General features: G+C 37.3%; 1 protein-coding gene across 6 annotated transcripts in view; it reads right to left on the minus strand.

Moving 5' to 3' along the window:
• Positions 1-19,903, minus strand: part of EVI5 (ecotropic viral integration site 5) — a 203,528-nt gene that overhangs the window by 122,553 nt on the left and 61,072 nt on the right. For all 6 annotated transcript variants that reach the window (XM_075999852.1, XM_075999853.1, XM_012790919.2 and 3 more), the window contains one exon: positions 8,949-9,009. In XM_075999852.1, the coding sequence (XP_075855967.1) occupies positions 8,949-9,009 (61 nt within the window). The remainder of the gene's footprint in view (positions 1-8,948; positions 9,010-19,903) is intronic.

Consider the following 19,903-nt stretch of genomic DNA (forward strand, 5'->3'; position numbering starts at 1 on the left):
ATTAGAAAAGAAAAAATGAGAGACTAAGAGTGAAAGCAAGAATGAAACACTTAGTGTTGGCAAAATATTAGTGAAATGGAAATTTGCTGCCAAGAAAAATACACCCTGTAAACATTCTTCAGGAAATTTATGTGCTATACATCAAAAATCTTAAAAATGCTAATATCCTATAACTCAATAATTCTACTTTTTACAACTGGCTATGGAAGTAATAATAGGTGCCAAAAAACTTGTTATGTACAAAGATGCTAACCATTAGCATTGTTTTTAATAACGAAAAGTAAAAAAAAATAAATGTCCCCAAATAGGAGAATCTCATTTCAAATAACCAACTCTTTGGTCACCATCTCCTTTACTTTCCAGTATACTCACTTTATAAAGTAACCTAATCCCAACAATCCTCCTTTTCATTGTGATAATACAGTGATCCTACCAACTTTTCACTGCCCCTTTATCTTGATGTTCTCTCTTCACTCTTGACAAAGTTTAATTTCCAATCATTATATACCCTCCCTTGCTCTTATCACCCCTAACCCCTCTCCCCCTTAGTATTATACTTGCCTGGAAAAACCACTCCTCTAAATCAACTCTCTGTCTATACCTACGCTGGTTAATATGACTAAAGAAAAACAAAACCATGATGTTTATTTAAAGAACAATCACTAAATTGAGTAGGGCTCTTAATGCTTCCTAACAATAATAGTTTGTTTCCTTAGTACATTCCTTCCTTCATCCTCCTAGGTCACTATTTCATACTTACTCCTCTTTCTTCAAACCAGCAACCCTCTAACCCATTGTCACTCAGCTGATGATCTTGCCTATGTTTTCACTAGAAAAACTGAAGCAATTAGAAGAGAATTTCACAAGCTTCTACAAATACATTCTACATCTTACCTGGATTTTTGCCCATATATTTTATTTTACCTTCTGTTACTATGGATTAACTATCTACTCTGGCATACAAGGTTAAGTCTCCTATGCACTAAATTCCATACTTTAGCAATTATCCTCATTCATTCATAATTATCAATTTCTCCTACTTCAGTATCACCATAACAGCGTGTAGTTTTTTTCTCTTATCTAAAAAACAAAAAACTCAACATTTCTACCCTCTCTAGCTACTGTTCCACTTCTCTCGTTTTTATAGAAAATTCTTTGAAAAATATCTCTAATTCTTCTACTTCCATTCCAGATAGGTGTTTTGTTTTGTTTGTTTTCTTGAGACAGAGTCTTGCTCTGTTGCCTGGGCTAGAGTGCCGTGGCATCAGGCTAGCTCACAGCAACCTCAAACTCCTAAGCTCAAACAATCCTTCTCCCTCAGCCTCCCAAGTAGCTGGCACTACAGTCTTGTGCCAAGATGCCCAGATAATTTTTTCTATATATTTTTAGTTTTCCAGCTAATTTCTTTCTATTTTCAGTAGAGACAGGGTCTCACTCTTACTCAGGCTGGTCTTGAACTCCTGAACTTCAGTGATCCTCCCACCTTGGCCTCCCAGAGTGCTAGGATTACAGGCGTGAGCCACCACACCTGGCCTCCAGTTAGGTTTTAATACCCACCACTTCTCTGCTCTTTTCTAGTTTATCACCATGCTGATAAGCCCAATGGTCACTTTTCCATCTTCCTTTCACAAGAACTATCTTCGGTATCTGACACAGTAAATCCTTCTCGCTTTGTGAAATACTTTTTCTTGGCTTCTAAGACACGACACTTACCTTGTTTTCTCCTACTTTAGTGCTTTCTATTAATACTCATCTTCCTAACCTTTAAATATTGGCTTACTTTTGGGCTCAATTCTTGAACTCTCTTCTCTATTTTATCTACATTCATTTTCCAGGTAATCTTATCCATTCTCATGGCTCTCAATATGATCATCCTGCTGATAACTGCCAAATTTATATTCTGACCCTATCTTCTCTTAACTCCATATCCCAAATTGGGCTCCTGGTATCCCCCTCAAAACCAGATCCTCCTGTAGTCTTCCCCATCTCAGGTAACAGGAACTCCATTCTTCTAACTCCTCAGGCCAAAACACCTGATTGATTCGATTGATTCCTCTCCCTCTCACATCTCTACATTCAATCTGTCAGTTTTATATTTAAAATCTATTCAGAATCCAAACACTTCTTACCACCTCAGTCCAAGCCACCACCATCTTTTGCCTGCATTACTTCATTAACCTTCATAGAGCTGCTATTATCCCTAACAAATTACTTTTCACATAGCAGCCAAAATGACCCACTAAACTGAAGTCAGATCTTGTCCTCTTCTACTGAAAACCCCCATTGGCTTCCATCTCACCAGAGTAAAAGCCAAAGTCATTACTATAATCAACAGCATCCTACATTATCAGCAACCTGCTCTATCTTAACTCCTATAATTTTTCTCACCATTCGTGTTGTCCCATTCACAATGCCTACTGTTCCTCGCCAGTCACCTTCCTGAACAGGTACTGCCCTTCTTCCAGGGAGTCACATATTTAGCTCTGTCACTTTTTTCAGGTCTTTATTCAAAACCCACCTGGTTTTGAACTTCTCTAAATTTTCAACCCAACACTATTATTTTATCATCTTCTTCCCTGAGGCTGTTTTTCTTCCTTAACACTTATCACCATCTAAAATATATACATTTTACTTTTCTGTTTATTGTCATTTCCATACTAGAATGCAAGCTCCATGAAAGCAGGAATTGGTCATAACCATACCTCAAGTGCCTAGAATAGTGTTCGGGCATGTAGTAGGCACTATAAGTTACCTGCTAAATTAACCAATCATTGAATAAATTATGCTATCATGCCTCCATTGGACATTATTATGTAGCCACTAATGAAAAGTTTGATATGCCACAGAAAAATGGGCATCCAAATCCTTCTTACATTACATACACATCAAAGTTTCTCTTGGAAAGCAGCACAGTATATATACAGAAGAACATCTATGGGCCTTAGAATAACACAAATCATCCTGCTGATTAACCGGCAGAAAGGAAAAGACTTTAATAAGCTCAATTACAAATGAAAAAGGAGAGGTCACAACTGATATAATGGAAATACAAATCATCTTTGAATATCATAAAAATCTCTACAACCCAAAACTTGAAAACATGGAAAAAATGGACAAATTCTTAGAAACACACAACCTCCCTAGGCTTAATCAGGAAGAAATAAAACTCCTGAACACACCAATATCAAGCACCAAAATTGAAGCAGCAATAAAAAAATCTTCCAATTAAAAAAAGTCTCAGACCAGACAGATTCACACCTGAATTTTACCAAACCTACAAAGAACTGGTACCTATGCTGCATAAATTATTCCACAACATTGAGAAGGACGGAATCCTCCCCAACTCATTCTATGAAGCCAATATTGCCTTGATACCAAAGCCAGGAAAGGACACAACAAAAAAACAAAACTACAGACAAATATCCCTTATGAATATAGATGCAAAAATTCTCAATAAAACTTTAGCAAATCGAATTCAACTGCACATCAAAAAAATAATTTATCATGACCAGGTGGGCTTCATCCCAGAGATGCAAGGATGGTTCAACATATACAAATCTATAAATATAATTCACCATATAAATAAAAGCAAGAACAAAGACCATATGATCCTCTCAATAGATGCAGAAATGGCATTTAACAAAATTCGGCACCTTTTCATGGTAAGAGCTCTTAACAAAACAGGCATAAATGGGTCATACCTCGAAATGATAAAAGCCACACACAACAAACTCACAGTCAACATCATTCTGAGCAGGGAAAAATTTAAAGCTTTTCTGCTTAGAACTGGAACCAGACAAGGCTGCCCACTATCTCTACTACTATTCAATATAGTGCTGGAAGTCCTTGCCAGGGCAATCAGACAGGAGAAGGGAATCAGGGGTATCCAAATGAGGACAGAAGAGATCAAACTATCGCTCTTTGCTGACGATATGATATTATACCTAGAAAACCCTAAAGATTCAACCAAGAGACTCCTGGAATTGATAAATGAATTCAGCAAAGCCTCAGGATACAAAATTGATGCACACAAATTAGCACCTTTCATATACACCAGCAACAGTCAAGCTTCAATCAAATTGAAGACACAATACCTTTCATAATAGCACCAAAGAAACTAAGTATTTAGGAATATATTTAACTAAGAAGGTAAGAGACCAATATAAGGAGAACTACAAAATACTGAGAAAAGAAACTGCAGAGGATGTAAACAAATCGAAAACTCTACCATGCTCATGGACCAGCAGAATCCATATTGTTAAAATGTCTATACTACCTAAAGTGATCTACAGATTCAATGCAAACCCCATTAAGATACCAACATTATTTTTCGCAAATCTAGAAAAAATAGTTCTACACTTCGTATGGAACCAGAAAAGCCCCTGAATAGCCAATGCAACCTTATGTAATAAGAACAAATCAAGAAGCATCATTTTATCATATTTCAAGCTATACTACAAGGCTTTAGTAACCAAAACAGCATGGTATTAGCACAAAAACAGAGACATAGACCTATAGATCAGAACAAAGAACCCAGATATGAAACCATCCTTACATTACTTTCTGATCTTTGACAAAGTAGAAAAAGACATACACTGTGTAAAAGAATTCCTATTCAATAAATGGTGCTGGGAAAACTGGATAGCTGTATGTGACAACTGAAACAGGATCTGTACCTCTCAGCATTCACAAAAATTAATTCACAATGGATAACAAGCTTAAACTTAAGACATTAAACTATAAGAATTCTAGAAGAAAATGCTGGAAAAACTCTTACAGATATCAGCCTAGGCAAAGAATTTATGAAGACCCCAAAAGCAATCACAGCAACAACAAAAATAAATAAATGGGACCTGATCAAATTAAAAAGATGCACAGCTAAGGAAACTATCATTAGAGTGAACAAACAACCTACAGAATGGAAGAAAAGGGGCTAATAACTAGAATCTACATAGAACTTAGGAAAATCAATAAGAAATAATCAAACAACCCCATTAAAAAGTGGGCAAAGGACATGAACAGAAACTTTTCTAAAGAAGATAGACTAAGGGCCAAAAACATATGAAAAACTGTTCAACATCTCTAATCACCAGGAAATACAAGTCAAAACCACAACGAGATATTACTTAACACCAGTGAGATTGGCTTTTATCAAAAAGTCCCCAAGCAACAAATGTTGGCACAGATATGGAGAGACAGGAACACTCATACAGTGCTGGTGGGACTGCAAATTAGTACAACCTTTATGGTAAGTAATATGGAGATGCCTCAAAGAACTCAAAGTAGAACTACCATTTGATCCAACAATCCCACTACTGGGTATTTGCCCATAGCAAAAAAAACACTATAATAAAGACACTTGCACTCGAACGTTTATAGCAGCACAATTCACAATTGCAATGTGAAACAACCCAAGTGCCCATCAATACATGAGAGGATTAATAAAATGTGGTATATGTATACCATGGAGTTCTACTCAGCCACAAAAAACAATGGTGATATAGCACCTCTTGTATTATCCTGGATAGAGCTGGAACCCATTCTACCAAGTGAAGTAGCACAAGAATGGAAAAACAAGCACCACCTGTGCTTGCCACTGAATTGGTAGTAACTGATCACTACTTCTGTGCACATATGGAAGTAACATTCATCAGATATTGGGCAGGTGAGAAGAGGGTAGAGGGGATGGGTAAATTCACACCTAATGGGTGCAGTGCACACTGTCTGGGGGATGAGCACCCTTGTAGCTCTGACTCGGGCAGTGCAAAGGCAATATATGTAACCAAAGAATTTGTACACTCATAATATTCCAAAATCTAAAAATAAATATAAAAAAAGAATAGCACAATCAGAGTTCAAATCCTTGACTTTCAGTGTTCCCTAGCCATGTGACCACTGGTATACTGAGTGAAGCTTGATTTCTTCACAGAAAGATGAAGATAAAGAACTCTTTCATAAGATGTTGTAGAATAAGGAGAGAGAAAGCATGTAAATGATCCATCATATATTAAGGTTAAATAAATGTGAGCCTCTATTCTACTAATACCTCACACTGATTGTTAAAATATAATTCCTGGATAACTTAGATAATATTTATCATATTTTCTTTTTTATGCTAGGCAGTGTATACATAAATGTTTTTATATTATTTTCTGGCTTTCAGTATATCTGAAATATACCATAATTTTTGAAACAGGAAAAAATATTAAACTTCTGACTAAAAACCTGTCAGAATTTTTAACACTTCCCATTTGTAGGGCTATATGTATCTATGTCCCAAAACACAAGTAAATATGAAAATTAAATTATAAGTTCATATGTCTACCTTAATAGATCAGGGGGATAAAGGTTTTTCTTCTTTAAAGATTTGTGGGTCACCCTGATATAAGCTAGAATTTTAATATTTCTTACCTCCTCCCCCTCAGGTGGAACATCAACAGATTGGAAGAAGACACTGATAAAGATGTTTCTATTAATAAAAAATTTCACACAGTAAACTGTAAGATTCTCCATATGAAGCCATTATTATCAAAACCTTTCTATACCACTTTTAGGGAAGGGGTGGAAAAAATAATTAAAAGTCACATCTTAAACAGGGAGCTAACTGACAGATATATTTCTTAGATAGTTACCACCCCAAAGGTCTTAGAATTTTAATTAAAGTAAAAACAGAGACCTTAAACACATTCCATCATACCAAGGGCTGATTTTATACTTCCATATCAAAACATCATATAATTTGATGATCATACCATTTGTTTATGTAAAGAATGGTACAAAACTATCTCCCTGGGGGATTTATTGAGGACATCAAGAAAGCCCTAGTTTAAAAGAATCCATTCTCTTGTAAATGAGACCTGGGAAGGGGGAAGGAGGAGAGAACATAACAAGTGGCCATTTCTCACTTTACAACAAGGCTCAATTAGTATGTAGCTAATGAATTGTAAATATGGTAGTCTTCTGATCAAGACTGCAATGGGTTGTCCGGTCCAAGACAAAAATCAAACACAAATATATAGTAAATAAAAAAGTAAATAACTCAAAACTTGCTTTGGTTTTGTCTTTTGGGGGATTAGAGGAATGAAGAAAGAGATCAAATTGTATTAAAAAAAGAACTATATGGAAACAAGACTAAAAGGGAACAGACTACCTTTGAGATTAGCATACTTTATTCACCTAATATGTTCCACTAACTTTTTAAACTTTTTTTCCAGATTCTTCTCTATAAACAATTTTATGCCACTGCCTGAGACAGATGGAACTAGTATTCAAAAGTATTTTGTGAGAGATATGAACTGTAACTTTTCCCAAAAAATAAAATATGGAAAAAACTGCAAACATAAGCAAAAGTCTACTAAAAATTTGTTTTCTGAAAATACCTTTTGGTGTTTCTATATTCACATACTTAATTTCATAAAAAGCTTCTTCAAGAGCAAAGATTGTTCATAGAATGTGATTTTTTTTTCAATAACATAGCATGGTGAAATGAACAGGATGGCTTCCCCATCCTCAGATTCTTGATTTGCAGTTTCAAATATTCATGGTATGCTACAACCCATACTCTCTCCCCATTCATAGGGATGAAATACTTTTTGACTTTCAGTAGGTTGAAGTACAGGGTATGATTTAATATTACCCTTACAGTACCTAAAAGAAAAGAAAAAAAAAGAAAAAGAAAAGCAGCATTTGGGTGATAGTTTTTTAAAAGCATTGGGTGACAGTATTTTTTAAAGGGAGGTAAAAACATCCACAGGGTTCTTTTCTCTATGAAAAATGTAAACATATCTATTTCCAATTAATAGGGACTAGGCGATATAAATTGGAATAAAGCATTAAATAGAAAAGGGAGGAGAGAGAGTTCACATAAGAAAATAGGAAAGGCTGTCTCTCAAGAGGCTTCTGAGGCGGATGAGGCAAGAAGGAATACCTGTTTAACAGAACCCATCATTCCCTAGAACCTGTGGAGTGTGAGTGGTATTTTATAGCAAGCCTCAATAACAAATGGCTAATTAACTGTAAATAAGGTGGGCATCTGATGTCTTGCCAGGTCCATCAAAAATCAGACACACTCAAACATAAAGTTTAAAAGGGGGGGAGGGAGTCATTCAATAAAAACTGCTTTATTTTTGACCTTTTGGGGGGGGTTAATTAACAAGATCAGAAATTAGATTAGCCAGTGGAATTCCTTGACTCATGCTGCCACTTATCATCCCAATCTTGCAGTATCAGCATAAAAGCCAACATAACTTCTCTTATGCCCCAGCTCCAAGAGTACCAAATATCCTCAACATAAGAATTCCTTGGTGTATTGCTAGTTTTTCCAGAACAACAAAAAAAGAATTCCTTGGCTTACAAGGGATATAAATTTTTGGATATTAGGGTATATGTAGGGTATTTATATGCCCTTTGAACTGAAAATCTACCTGTTTCTCTGCAAAGAAATAATTCAAAAGTATAACTATTGCTTAGAGAAGAAAAAATTGTATTAGTCAAAGCTTCCTATAGCTCTAGAGCAGCCATAATTAGTTTTAGTGTAATATTTGCTCTCTTTAATGTTTCCCTAATATACTATTAGCCTCAGCATCTAATATGTTAGATTATTTTCTCTACCACTTAAAAATATATTAAATGGAATGATAATTATCTTCCCCATGAGAGTATTTTCTCCTGATGAGCCACCAACAAATATAGAAAAAGGGAAGAGGTGCTCTCTTTCACCCTAGAATGAAATACACTGTCCAGTCACATTATTCTGCTTTTTTGAAATGTCTATTTTTAACTATAATCTAGTAGGATGTAAATAAATGTATCAGTGAAGACTGTAAGGATAAACTTCATTGTTAAACTTACTGTAGATAGGTAATAATATAACAACATAAACTAGTATCTACTGCCAAATAAGTGATTTCAATTATCTTCAGCGCTTAAAAAAGCCCTGAAATGCTTACTTTAATTTCAACTTGCTCTTCCATTTCTTTAGTTTTTATTGTAGTGTATTCCTTTTCAAGCCTAAGGGGGAAAAAGAAGATAAAGGTACATTTTCATTAAAAAGTAGTTACTAAATTATAAAATTTTTAAAATATACAAAAATAAAATTTTGTTAGTTTCCCCCAACTTATAACTTGAGATATTTGATACAAGAAAAATTATCTAAATTGAGTCAAGACACAGAACTGAGTTTACAGATTCTATCTAGCCCTAAACTTACAAATGAATCGTCTATCCTTTTGCCTCAAATTAAGACACAACTGGGTCAGGCGCAGTGGCTCACACCTGCACAATCCTAGCACTCTGGGAGTGCCGAGGCAGTAGGATTGCTTGAGGTCAGGAGTTCGAAACCAGCCTGAGCAAGAGCAAGACCCCGTTTCTACTAAACATAGAAAGAAATTAATTGGCCAACTAATATATATATAGAAAAAATTAGCCAGTCATGGTGGCACATGCCTGTAGTCCCAGCTACTTGGGAGGCTGAGGCAGGAGGACTGCTTGAGCCCAGGAGTTTGAGGTTGCTGTGAGCTAGGCTTATACCACGGCACTCACTCTAGCCTGGGCAACAAAGGGAGACTCTGTCTCAAAAAAAAAAAACAAAAAAAAAAACACAACTAAAGAGTTCAACTGGCTCTTAACCAGAAAATCCTGGTACTAACATTGGCTTTAAAATTTTGAATGAGTAAAAAAATAGCTCTTCCTTACAGAAGAATTCCAGCTAACAAACACAGAAGGAATGAAGTGAACATAAAAATCACCATTAGAACTCCATAATAACTACCAAGAGAAGAATCACCCATGGATGCTAAAATTAGTGGGCCAAAATTTAAGCACAGTCTCTAATTATCTCTCCCAAAATATTTACTAACAGTAAGTACTTAAGGAAATAGTAAATTTACAGTACAGAATCCTGGCACATAGCACCTAAGCTAACTGATCAAGGTTAACATCACCAGTAATACATATTGACATCATGCAGCCCCTGTAAAGATGCACTGAGAAGGGGATATCACCTCTATAGTATCCTTCCCAAGAATGCATATCCTCAATCTAATAAGGGAAAACATCAAACAAACTGAAAGACATTCTACAAAATAACTGACCAGTTCTCTTCAGAAGTGTCACGGTTATGAAAGACAAGACTATTATTGATGGGAGGAGAGTAAGACATGATGAATAAATACAATGTGCTATTTTTGCAACTCTACTGTAAGATTAAAATTGTTCTCTAGATTTTTCCCTCATTAAGAAAAAAAAAAGATTAAAATTGTCTTTAAAAATTTATAGGCCACACAAAAATTTGTCCTATCAATTTTTTTTTATCTTGCTCTCAACCACAAATACCAAGTATACTCTAAATATTAATCAGACCAGGCTCCAAAAAACTTATAGCTGCTTTATAAAATCAAATTCACCCTCAAAGGACAAAAATCTATTACTTACTATACACATAATCTCATTTAGGTCACAGCAACTTCTTAATATAGGTTGTTATGCCCACTTTGGGTTTTATAAAGGTTGAGAAACTTGCCTACAATCAAAGCCTTGACAGCTATACTACTGTGTCTCTAACTAAAGTGTATAAAAGACCATAAGATATCCGAAAGAATTTACAAAAGACTCCAAAGATCTGCAAAACATTTTGAATAATGGCTGCATTATTGAAATGTTTATAGCCTTCACAAATGACTACTTTGAAGTAGTTATCATTATGTATTACGTGAAAAACACATTCCTCATTCATGCACCTAAAACAAAACACTAGAAACTATCACTTAATCCTTCTCAATTCTGTCACCACGTGTTTTTTGATTCAATCTCCTAAACAATACTCTATAATACATTATCCTTCTTCATCTCCACTGATAGTTTTTCAATAAACTTAATTTTTTAAAAAGTTTTAGATTTACAAAAATAGTGTGAAGATAATACAGAGTTTCCAGGTACCCTGTCCCAGTTTCCTTTATTATTAAACATGTTACATTAGGATGGTGCCTTGTTACAATTAATAAACCAATAAACACATTATTGTTAAATAAAATCCATGCTTCATATGTAGATTTCCTTAGTCTTTGCCTAATGTCCTTCTTCTGTCCCAGGATCCCATCCAGGAAACTACATAACATTTAGTTGTAATGTCTCCTCTTGGCTCTATCAGTTTCTCAGACTTTCCTTGTTTTTGATGACCTTGACAGTTTTAAGGAGTACTAGACATATATTTTGTAGAATGTCCCTCAAATGGGATATGTCTCATGATTTTCTCATGATTATATTGGGGTTATGGGTCTTTGGGAGGAATACCACAGAGGTAAGTGCCATTTTATTAAGGATACAACAGAATATCACTATGGATGTTGACCCTGGTCACCCAGCTGAGGTAGTACTTGTCATGTTTCTCCACTATAAAGTTACTTTGTTCCCCTTTCACTGATAGTATTTTTAGGCTTTTATTATGGCTTGTCTAAATTACTTGAAGAGATACTCTCTACTGCCAGGTTCATAACTCAATCTTTTCTACATTACTAGAGTGGTCTTTTTAAAATGCTGAGTTGGTTCATGCCCCTCATGGAGTGTAAGTGGCCAGTCATTACCTTCAGACTAAATTTCAAAAGCTTAAACGAAGTAAATGAAAGCTCTTTGGAGAAATGGCTTATGCCTGAGCAGAAACAGGGATGGTATAATATGAGCCTGGAAGATTTTGTTGCCCTAAAGTAAAAAAATTCTCAAAAAATCCTGGGAACAAGTCAAAAGGACACAGCAGCCAGCTCAAAGGGGTTCCCACTGGACAAATCAGGGACAATTTAATAATAATGGATTGTATCTCTTTGAATAAAACAAGAATCCATGAATTCACAGATATAAGTGAATGAATGATGGAGAAGGGAAAGTTCTTCCTTACAGCAGAATGTTGATTAATAAGTAAAGAAGATGTAATCCTAGCACTCTGGGAGGCTGAGGCGGGCGGATTGCTCGAGCTCAGGAGTTCGAAACCAGCCTGAGCAAGAGCAAGACCCTGTTCTCTACTATAAATAGAAAGAAATTAATTGGCCAACTAATATATATAGAAAATTAGCCAGGCATGGTGGCGCATGCCTGTAGTCCCAGCTACTCGGGAGGCTGAGGCAGAAGGATTGCTTGAGGCCAGGAGTTTGAGGTTGCTGTGAGCTAGGCTGACGCCACGGCACTCACTCTAGCCTGGTCAACAAGCGAGACTCTGTCTCAAAAAAAAAAAAAAATAATAATAAGTTAAGAAGGAATGAGAGAGTAAGAACATCATAAAAACCTAGTGAGTTAAAATTTGGTGAAGAAACAGGTTATTACATAATCTTAAAATTACTTATTACAAAAGGGAAAACAATAACTTTACAGTAGTGAAACCTGGCAGATATTACCTTAATCAAGGGATCAAAGCTAACATTATCAATTCTGAGAGAAACCAATAATATATACCTGTTGTATGGTGAACTAAGAAGATATTAATACATCATCACTGGTATACCTGCCAAAAATGCACAACCTGAATATAATCATAAGGATGCTTCAGAAAAACTCAAACTTTGGGATTTTCTACAAAATAACTAGCCTGTATACTCTTTAAATATATCAAGGTCAAGAAACACAAAGAAAGGCTTAGGAACGGTTTTAGATTAGAGACCAAACGGATATAACAATTTAATCCTATATATGATCCTAGAGTGGACCCTAGACTGAGGGGTGAGGTGGATGGGAGCTGGGGAGATAGCTATAAAGGATATTATTAAGACAAGTGTTAAAATTTGAACATGCTTTTTGTATTAGGTAATAGTAGTGTATCTATAATTTCCTTGCTTTGATTAACTACTGGCTTTATGTTAAAAAAAAAAAAGTCATTCTTAGGAAGTACACACATTGAAGTGCATAAGCATAAAGAGCACACTATCACAACTTATTCTCAAACAGATCTCTCTAAAACTGGATATGGATTTTACTTACACATTATTTGTTTTTTTTTTTTTTTTTTTTTTGAGACAGAGTCTCGCTCTGTTGGCCAGGCTTAAGTGCTGTGGTGTCAGCCTAGCTCACAGCAACCTCAAACTCCTGGGCTCAAGCAATTCTTCTGCCTCAGCACCCCGACTAGCTAGGACTACAGGCACGTGCCACCATGCTTGGCTAATTTTTCTATATATTTTTAGATGGCAAATTAATTTCTTTCTATTTTTTTTAGTAGAGACAGGGTCTCACTCTTGCTCAGGCTGGTTTTGAATTCCTGACCTTGAGTGATCCACCTGCCTCAGCCACCCAGAGTGCTAGGATTACAGGCGTGAGCCACCGTGCCTGGCTGACATTATTTGTATATATGCATATAAGAGAGAGATGATAAAGCAAATGGGACAAAAGGTAAACAACTGGTGAATATGCATAAAGAGTGTATGGAAGTTCCTTGTAGATATTTGTAATTTTTTTGTAAGTTTGAAAGTATATCAAAATAAAAATTACCCCAAAGAGTCAAAGGCTAAAACTAATCTCTTACAACTTTCACATCTTAAGGGATCCCCTGACCCTTTATACCTATTACACTTCTGCCTAAAATGTCCTCCTTCTCTTCACCTAGCCAACCTCTACTTACCCTTCTAGATGGCAAAAAGAGTACAACTTTTAAAGTCAGATCATGTCACTTTACTCAAAATTCTCTAATGGTTTCCCCTTACTTAAAATACAGTCTGGCCCGTGAGAAGGCCAATAATGTCCAAAAGAACTTTTGACAATGATAAAAGTGCTATATCTGCACTATCTAATACAGTAGGCACCAATCACATGTAAGTGACTAATGAGCAATTGATATATAAGTGACAAAATCAAACTTTATTTCTAATCTAAATAGCCACATGTAGGTAGTGGCTACCACAGTGAACAGCATGGCTTTAAATACCTCTAGCTACCCACTATGTTTCTGACTTTATTGCCAACCACACACCTATTTGCCTATGCTATTCCATTCATTTTCGTTTTCTTTCTGTTCCTTGAACATATCAATCACATTCCTGTCTCAGTCTTTTCCCATCAATCACTCTAGGTCCTTCATCCTGCTTTGTTTCTTTCATGGCACTTTCATTGACAGACATTATACTACATATTTGTTCTATGTCAGTCTTCTGCATTTCTGTAAGTTCCATATCAACAGGGATTTTCTGTTGTTGTCATAATCTAACCCTAGCAAGTAGGAATAAAGGTCTTCAAAACTGTACTCAGGTGTCATCTCCTTCAGAGAACTACCTAAAACTTCTTCCTCCTGCCATCATCCTATCCCACGTCAGAGGTTTCTGTATTTTTCTGCTCATAGACCTGCTAAAAGAGTGTTTCCTCATGCATACTTTAAAGACTTCTATATTTTTTTTACCTTAAATGTATATATTTGCAAAGGATATAATTTATATGTACTTTATTTTTGTTCCACCCTCCCCCCAATTTATATGTACTTTAAAATTTTTCCACTGAAACTTTAAGTGAGATTTATCTCATTTAATTTATAAACATCTACCTGTGACTTAACTGGCAAAGGCAGTCCTTGTTATTAAACCACTAAGTTAAATTATATTTGCTTATTTTGTGGAGACAGAGCCTCTTTCTGTCAACCAGGCAAGAGTGGAGTAGTGTCATCACAGCTCACTGCAATCTCAAACTCCTGTGGTCAAGCAATTCTTTGCCTCAGCCTCCCAAGTATCTGGGACTACAGGCACGTACCACAGCTCCCAGCTAATTTTTCTATTTTATGTAGAGACAGGGTCCCACTCTTGCATAGGCTGATCTCGAACTCCTGACCTCAGAACTCCTTGGCCTCTCAGAGTGCTAGGATTACAGGTGTGAGCCATCACACCAAGCCTGTATTTACTTTCTGTCGTTAAAGTCTACCTTTATTTTTCGACTTAAATAAATATCTTAATATTTGCCCCATGAACACCATCCTATTTGTGAATTCTAATAGTAAGAAAACCTTGCGAGGCATTTACCATCTGGATAAAATAAGAAGCTGCTCCATTTAATTTTTCTTGCTTTGCTCTCTCAGGGAATATCACCGCAGGAAGAAGGCATTCTGAAATTGTCCCTCAGTTTGGAGCCCGAGAGAGTCTTATAACCCAAAGTAATCTACCATAGTAGGATTTGGAATGGATGACAGGTTTGCTTTCCTTTTACACAGTGAGAGAAGGCAGATTAAGAAAGTGGAAGTGTAAAGGAGAACCAAAACACCTCTATACCACACAAATGTTATCATACAGAAAAAATTTAGAAAAGCACACAGATGGAAATTAAAAATCTAGCTACCATGCCCTTAACATTTTCCTGACCCCCAGCAGACTGTGTATGCCAGTTTAAAGACATATGGGTTAGGCATCTCTCACATGTTACATTAATAATCTGTTATATTGGCATCTACCACACTGTACTTGCAATAAGTTATTTATTTCTCTTTTCTGCCACTCTCCAACCACAGGAAGCTTGAACCTTTTTTCAAAGACAGGTCCTTTGTTATATATTCCAAGACTGGTACTTAGTAGAAATGGACGAGACTCATCTTTTAATACTGACAAAGGATTACTATCCATAATATAAACAACTTCTAACCACTAAGAAGTAGTCAATGCAGTAAGAAGTAGACACTGCAATAGAAAAGTGAGAGAAAAAATTGATGAAAAACATGAGGACAATAAACATATGAAAAGATATTTACCCTTATTAACACTCAGGGAAATGTAAATTGAGTCTAAAATGAGATAATATTTTATACTCGATAGATTGATAAAAATTAGAATAACCAAGTGTTGATGAAGAAGTAGAACAATGAGAACTCTCAGACATTTCTAGGTAAGATTATAACTTAGTATCACTTGGGGAGACTGACAAGATGGCCAACTAGAGAGCCAGCTTGTCAGATCGTCCTGGCTGAAGAGTAGAGGGTTGGACTTAGGAGAATGGAGAACAATTATGTCTAGGATGTGGACCATGGGAAGAAACAGCAGAAGTCCAGGGACCCTACCCAGAGGAGGTGCGAAGCTAAAAGAGAGGAGGATACCAGTGTCTTGGACCAAGTCGAAGGAGGCATGAAGCCCAGCGAAAGGGTAAAGGGGGCTTCCCTCCCCCACCTGGGTGCCTCCCTCCAGCAGTGGGACACAGGGCTCTCATCCTGTGGGGGAATTTCACAAGGGACCAGAGAGCCAGCATTCTTGCATCTGTACACCCACTCCTTTGCACCTCCTCCATTCCTGGCATCCCAGAAAGTAATTTTGGCCCAAGTCAACTTGTAGCCACAGCCCCTCCCCCACATAGCAACCACTAAGCGCTATACACTGAGGGGCCTGTCTCTCCGGGATGAGGGCGCATTTCCAGCTGAGCCCTTTGTAGAGAGCACAGCCCGTGCAGAAGCATGTCACATGATCGCCCTCTGGTGGCTTACAGGCAGGCAGGACCCAATGGCCCCAGGACACCAAAGCAGTGCAGGAAGACCATAGCTCCTCCTCCCACCATAGCTACCGCCAGAGCAGCAGACCCTCCCAACACTCACGACAATAGCAAATGCACCTTAATCCAAGAAACTAGTGAGCTGCCATTTCTCCCCCAGAGGAAGTGTGTCCCTGGCAGAGGGCTCGATGGTCAGCGAGATCTACCTCCCTCCCATTGTAGTTTGGTGGTGGAACAGGGGTACACAACTGGAGATCCCCCTACCTGTCTGCATCACATGGCAACCCAGGCCAGTGGATCAGACACACAAACGGTGGGGTACAAGAGCTGGACTTGGGCAGAAGGGATTGCATGTAGACTGATCAGAGAAGAGAATGCTGTGGAGATCTCTAAAGAGGAAATGGGAGCCCTTGCCCTACCCTGCAGAGAAACCAGGCTAACAGAATGCCAAGAAAAAAGCCTGACTCAGGCCTTAGCAATCATACAATTAGGCCCCTCCCCTTGGGATTTGCTACCTAGGCTTGGACAGATTGCCCTGAACTCCGTATCAGCAGCTCCCCCTAGTGATGGATAAGCAACCTCTGAACCCTATTGAGGCTTAATAAAATATCTCAGGCTCTAGCAAATCAGTCAGCAACTACTGTGCTCCCCTCCCCACAACAGGGGAGTAGAAATAAAACAACTCCCTGGGAATTACGGCGTCCTTCCTAAAGCTTGGGCATCCACGTGCCCCATCTAGGGGATGAGAGCTTACCGCAGCTGGCTCTTCTAAGCAAACTACTATCAAAGAGGGGGGAACCACTCCATTGCTAAATATAAGTAACTTCCAACTCAAGCAAACAGAGAGTAAAGGATTCAAACCAGCAAACTCCACTCATCATCCCAGAGATTAGGCTGGGGTACTTAACTCACTAGCAATTGTTGGGAAGTGGTGAAGTCAATAGGTTAGCAGTAAGCAGAGAGTTTCACCAAACCTGTAGGAGCATCCCAAAGGAAACTCAGGACAAGCACTATTCTCTCTGACAAAGTCAGGGACTGACCTTCTAGGTCTCATAAGTCAGCCCTATCACCCTCAGGTCTCGATTGAGAGGCCAAGTGAGAAGGAACCAGTGAAAAAACCCCTAAAGGAAACAATAACTCCTTACCAATGGATTCCAACCAAAAGCAGAATATTGAAATAACACATGAAGAATTTTGAACATGGATTATAAGGAAATTCAATGAAATACAAGAGAAAACACAAACCCAACAGAAAGCCACAAAAAAACAAAGCAGGAAATGAACGAAAAATTCTCTAAAGAAATCAAAATATTAAAGAAAAACGAAACAGAACTTCTGGAAATGAAAAATTCATTCAAGGAATTACAAAGAACAGTGGAAAGCCTTAAGAATAGGCTACATCAGGCCAAAGAAAGAATCTCAGAACTTGCTGAACAAGTCAGCCAAAGAGAAAGAACAGAAATAAGAGGGACAAACAAAGCCTACAAGAAATGTAGGATTATGTAAAGAGGCTAAATATAAGAATCATAGACATCCCTGAGGACTAATAAGAAAATACACAAAGATTGGATAATTTATCTCAGGGAATGATTGAGGAAAATTTCCCTGGCCTTGCTAGAAACCTAGATATCCAGGTACAAGAAGCACACAGGACTCCTGGAAGACTGATTATAAAGAGGAAATCACCATGACATATAGTCATTAGGCTAGCCAGAGCAAACACCAGAAGAAGCATTCCTATGGGCAGTAAGGAGAAAACAGCAGGTAACTTACAAAGGAAAACCTATCAGACTAACTGCAGACTTCTCAACTGAAACTTTACAAGCCAAATGGGAAAAGACATCCATTCTCAGTCTTCTAAAACAGAATATAGCCAGTCTAGAATTTTGTATCCTGCAAAACTAACTTTTCTATATGAGGGAAAAGTAAACATTTTCTTAGACAAGCAATCACTGGTGGAATTTCCAAAGATCACACCTGCCCTGCAGGAAGTACTCAGAGCTACATTATACACACAGATCAGCATAGGAAAGTGGAATTAAAGGTATCCAAAAGGGGGCAGAAGAGATCAAACTTTCACTGTTTGCTGACTATATGATATTATATCTAGAAAACCCTGAAGATTCAACCAAGAAACTCCTGGGACTGATAAATGAATTTAGTAAAGTCTCAGGATACAAAATCAATACACAGAAATCAGAGGCATTCATATACGCCAACAACAATCTAATTGAGAACCAAATCAAAGACTCAATTCCCTTCACAATAGAAACAAAGATATTAAAGTACCTAGGAATATACTTAACCAAGGAGGTAAAAGACCTCTACAGGGAGAACTATGAAACACTGAGGAAGGAAATAGCAGAGGATGTAAACAGATGGAAATCCATACCATGCTCGTGGATCGGCAGACTCAACATCATTAAAATGTCTATACTACCCAAACTGATCTACAGATTCAATAAAATACCTATTAAAATCCCATCAGCATTCTTCACAGATATAGAAAAAATAATTTTATGCTTCGTATGGAACCAAAGAAGACCCCAAATATCAAAAGCAATTCTAGGCAACAAAAACAAAATGGGAGGCATTAATATGCCAGATATCAAACTATACTACAAAGCTGTAGTAATGAAATCAATATGGCATTGGCACAAAAATAGGAATATTGACCAGTGGAACAGATGTGAGAATCCTGATATAAAACCATCCTCATATAGCCATCTAATCTTTGACAAAGCAGACAAAAATATACGCTGGGGAAAAGAATCCCTTTTCAATAAATGGTGCTGGGAAAACTGGATAGCCACCTGTAGAAGGCTAAAACAGGACCCACACCTTTCACCTCTCACAAAAACCAACTCACGCTGGATAACAGACTTGAACCTAAGGTATGAAACTATTAGAATTCTAGAGAAAAAGTTGGAAACACTCTCCTAGACATTGGCCTGGGCAAAGAGTTTATGAAGAAGTCCCCAGAGGCAATCACAGCAGCAACAAAAATAAATAAATGGGACATGATCAAACTACAAAGCTTCTGCACAGCCAAAGAAATAGTCATGAAAGTAAACAGACAACCTACAGAATGGGAGAAAATTTTTGCATCCTACGCATCTGATAAGGCGCTGATAACTAGAATATACTTAGAACTCATGAAAATCAGCAAGAAAAAGTCAAATAACCCTATTAAAAAGTGGGCAAAGGAGTTGAACAGAAACTTTTCTAAAGAAGACAGAAGAATGGCCAACAAACATATGAAAAAATGCTCAACATCTCTAATCATCAGGGAAATGCAAATCAAAACCACAATGAGATATCACTTAACTCCAGTGAGAATGGCCTTTATCAAAAAGTCTCCAAACAGGCCGGGCGCGGTGGCTCACACCTGTAATCCTAACACTCTGGGAGGCCGAGGCGGGCGGATTGCTCGAGGTCAGGAGTTCGAAACCAGCCTGAGCAAGAGCCAGACCCTGTCTCT

The sequence above is a fragment of the Microcebus murinus genome, chromosome 2 (assembly GCF_040939455.1).
Source record: "Microcebus murinus isolate Inina chromosome 2, M.murinus_Inina_mat1.0, whole genome shotgun sequence".
In the NCBI taxonomy this organism is placed as follows: Eukaryota; Metazoa; Chordata; class Mammalia; order Primates; family Cheirogaleidae; genus Microcebus; species Microcebus murinus.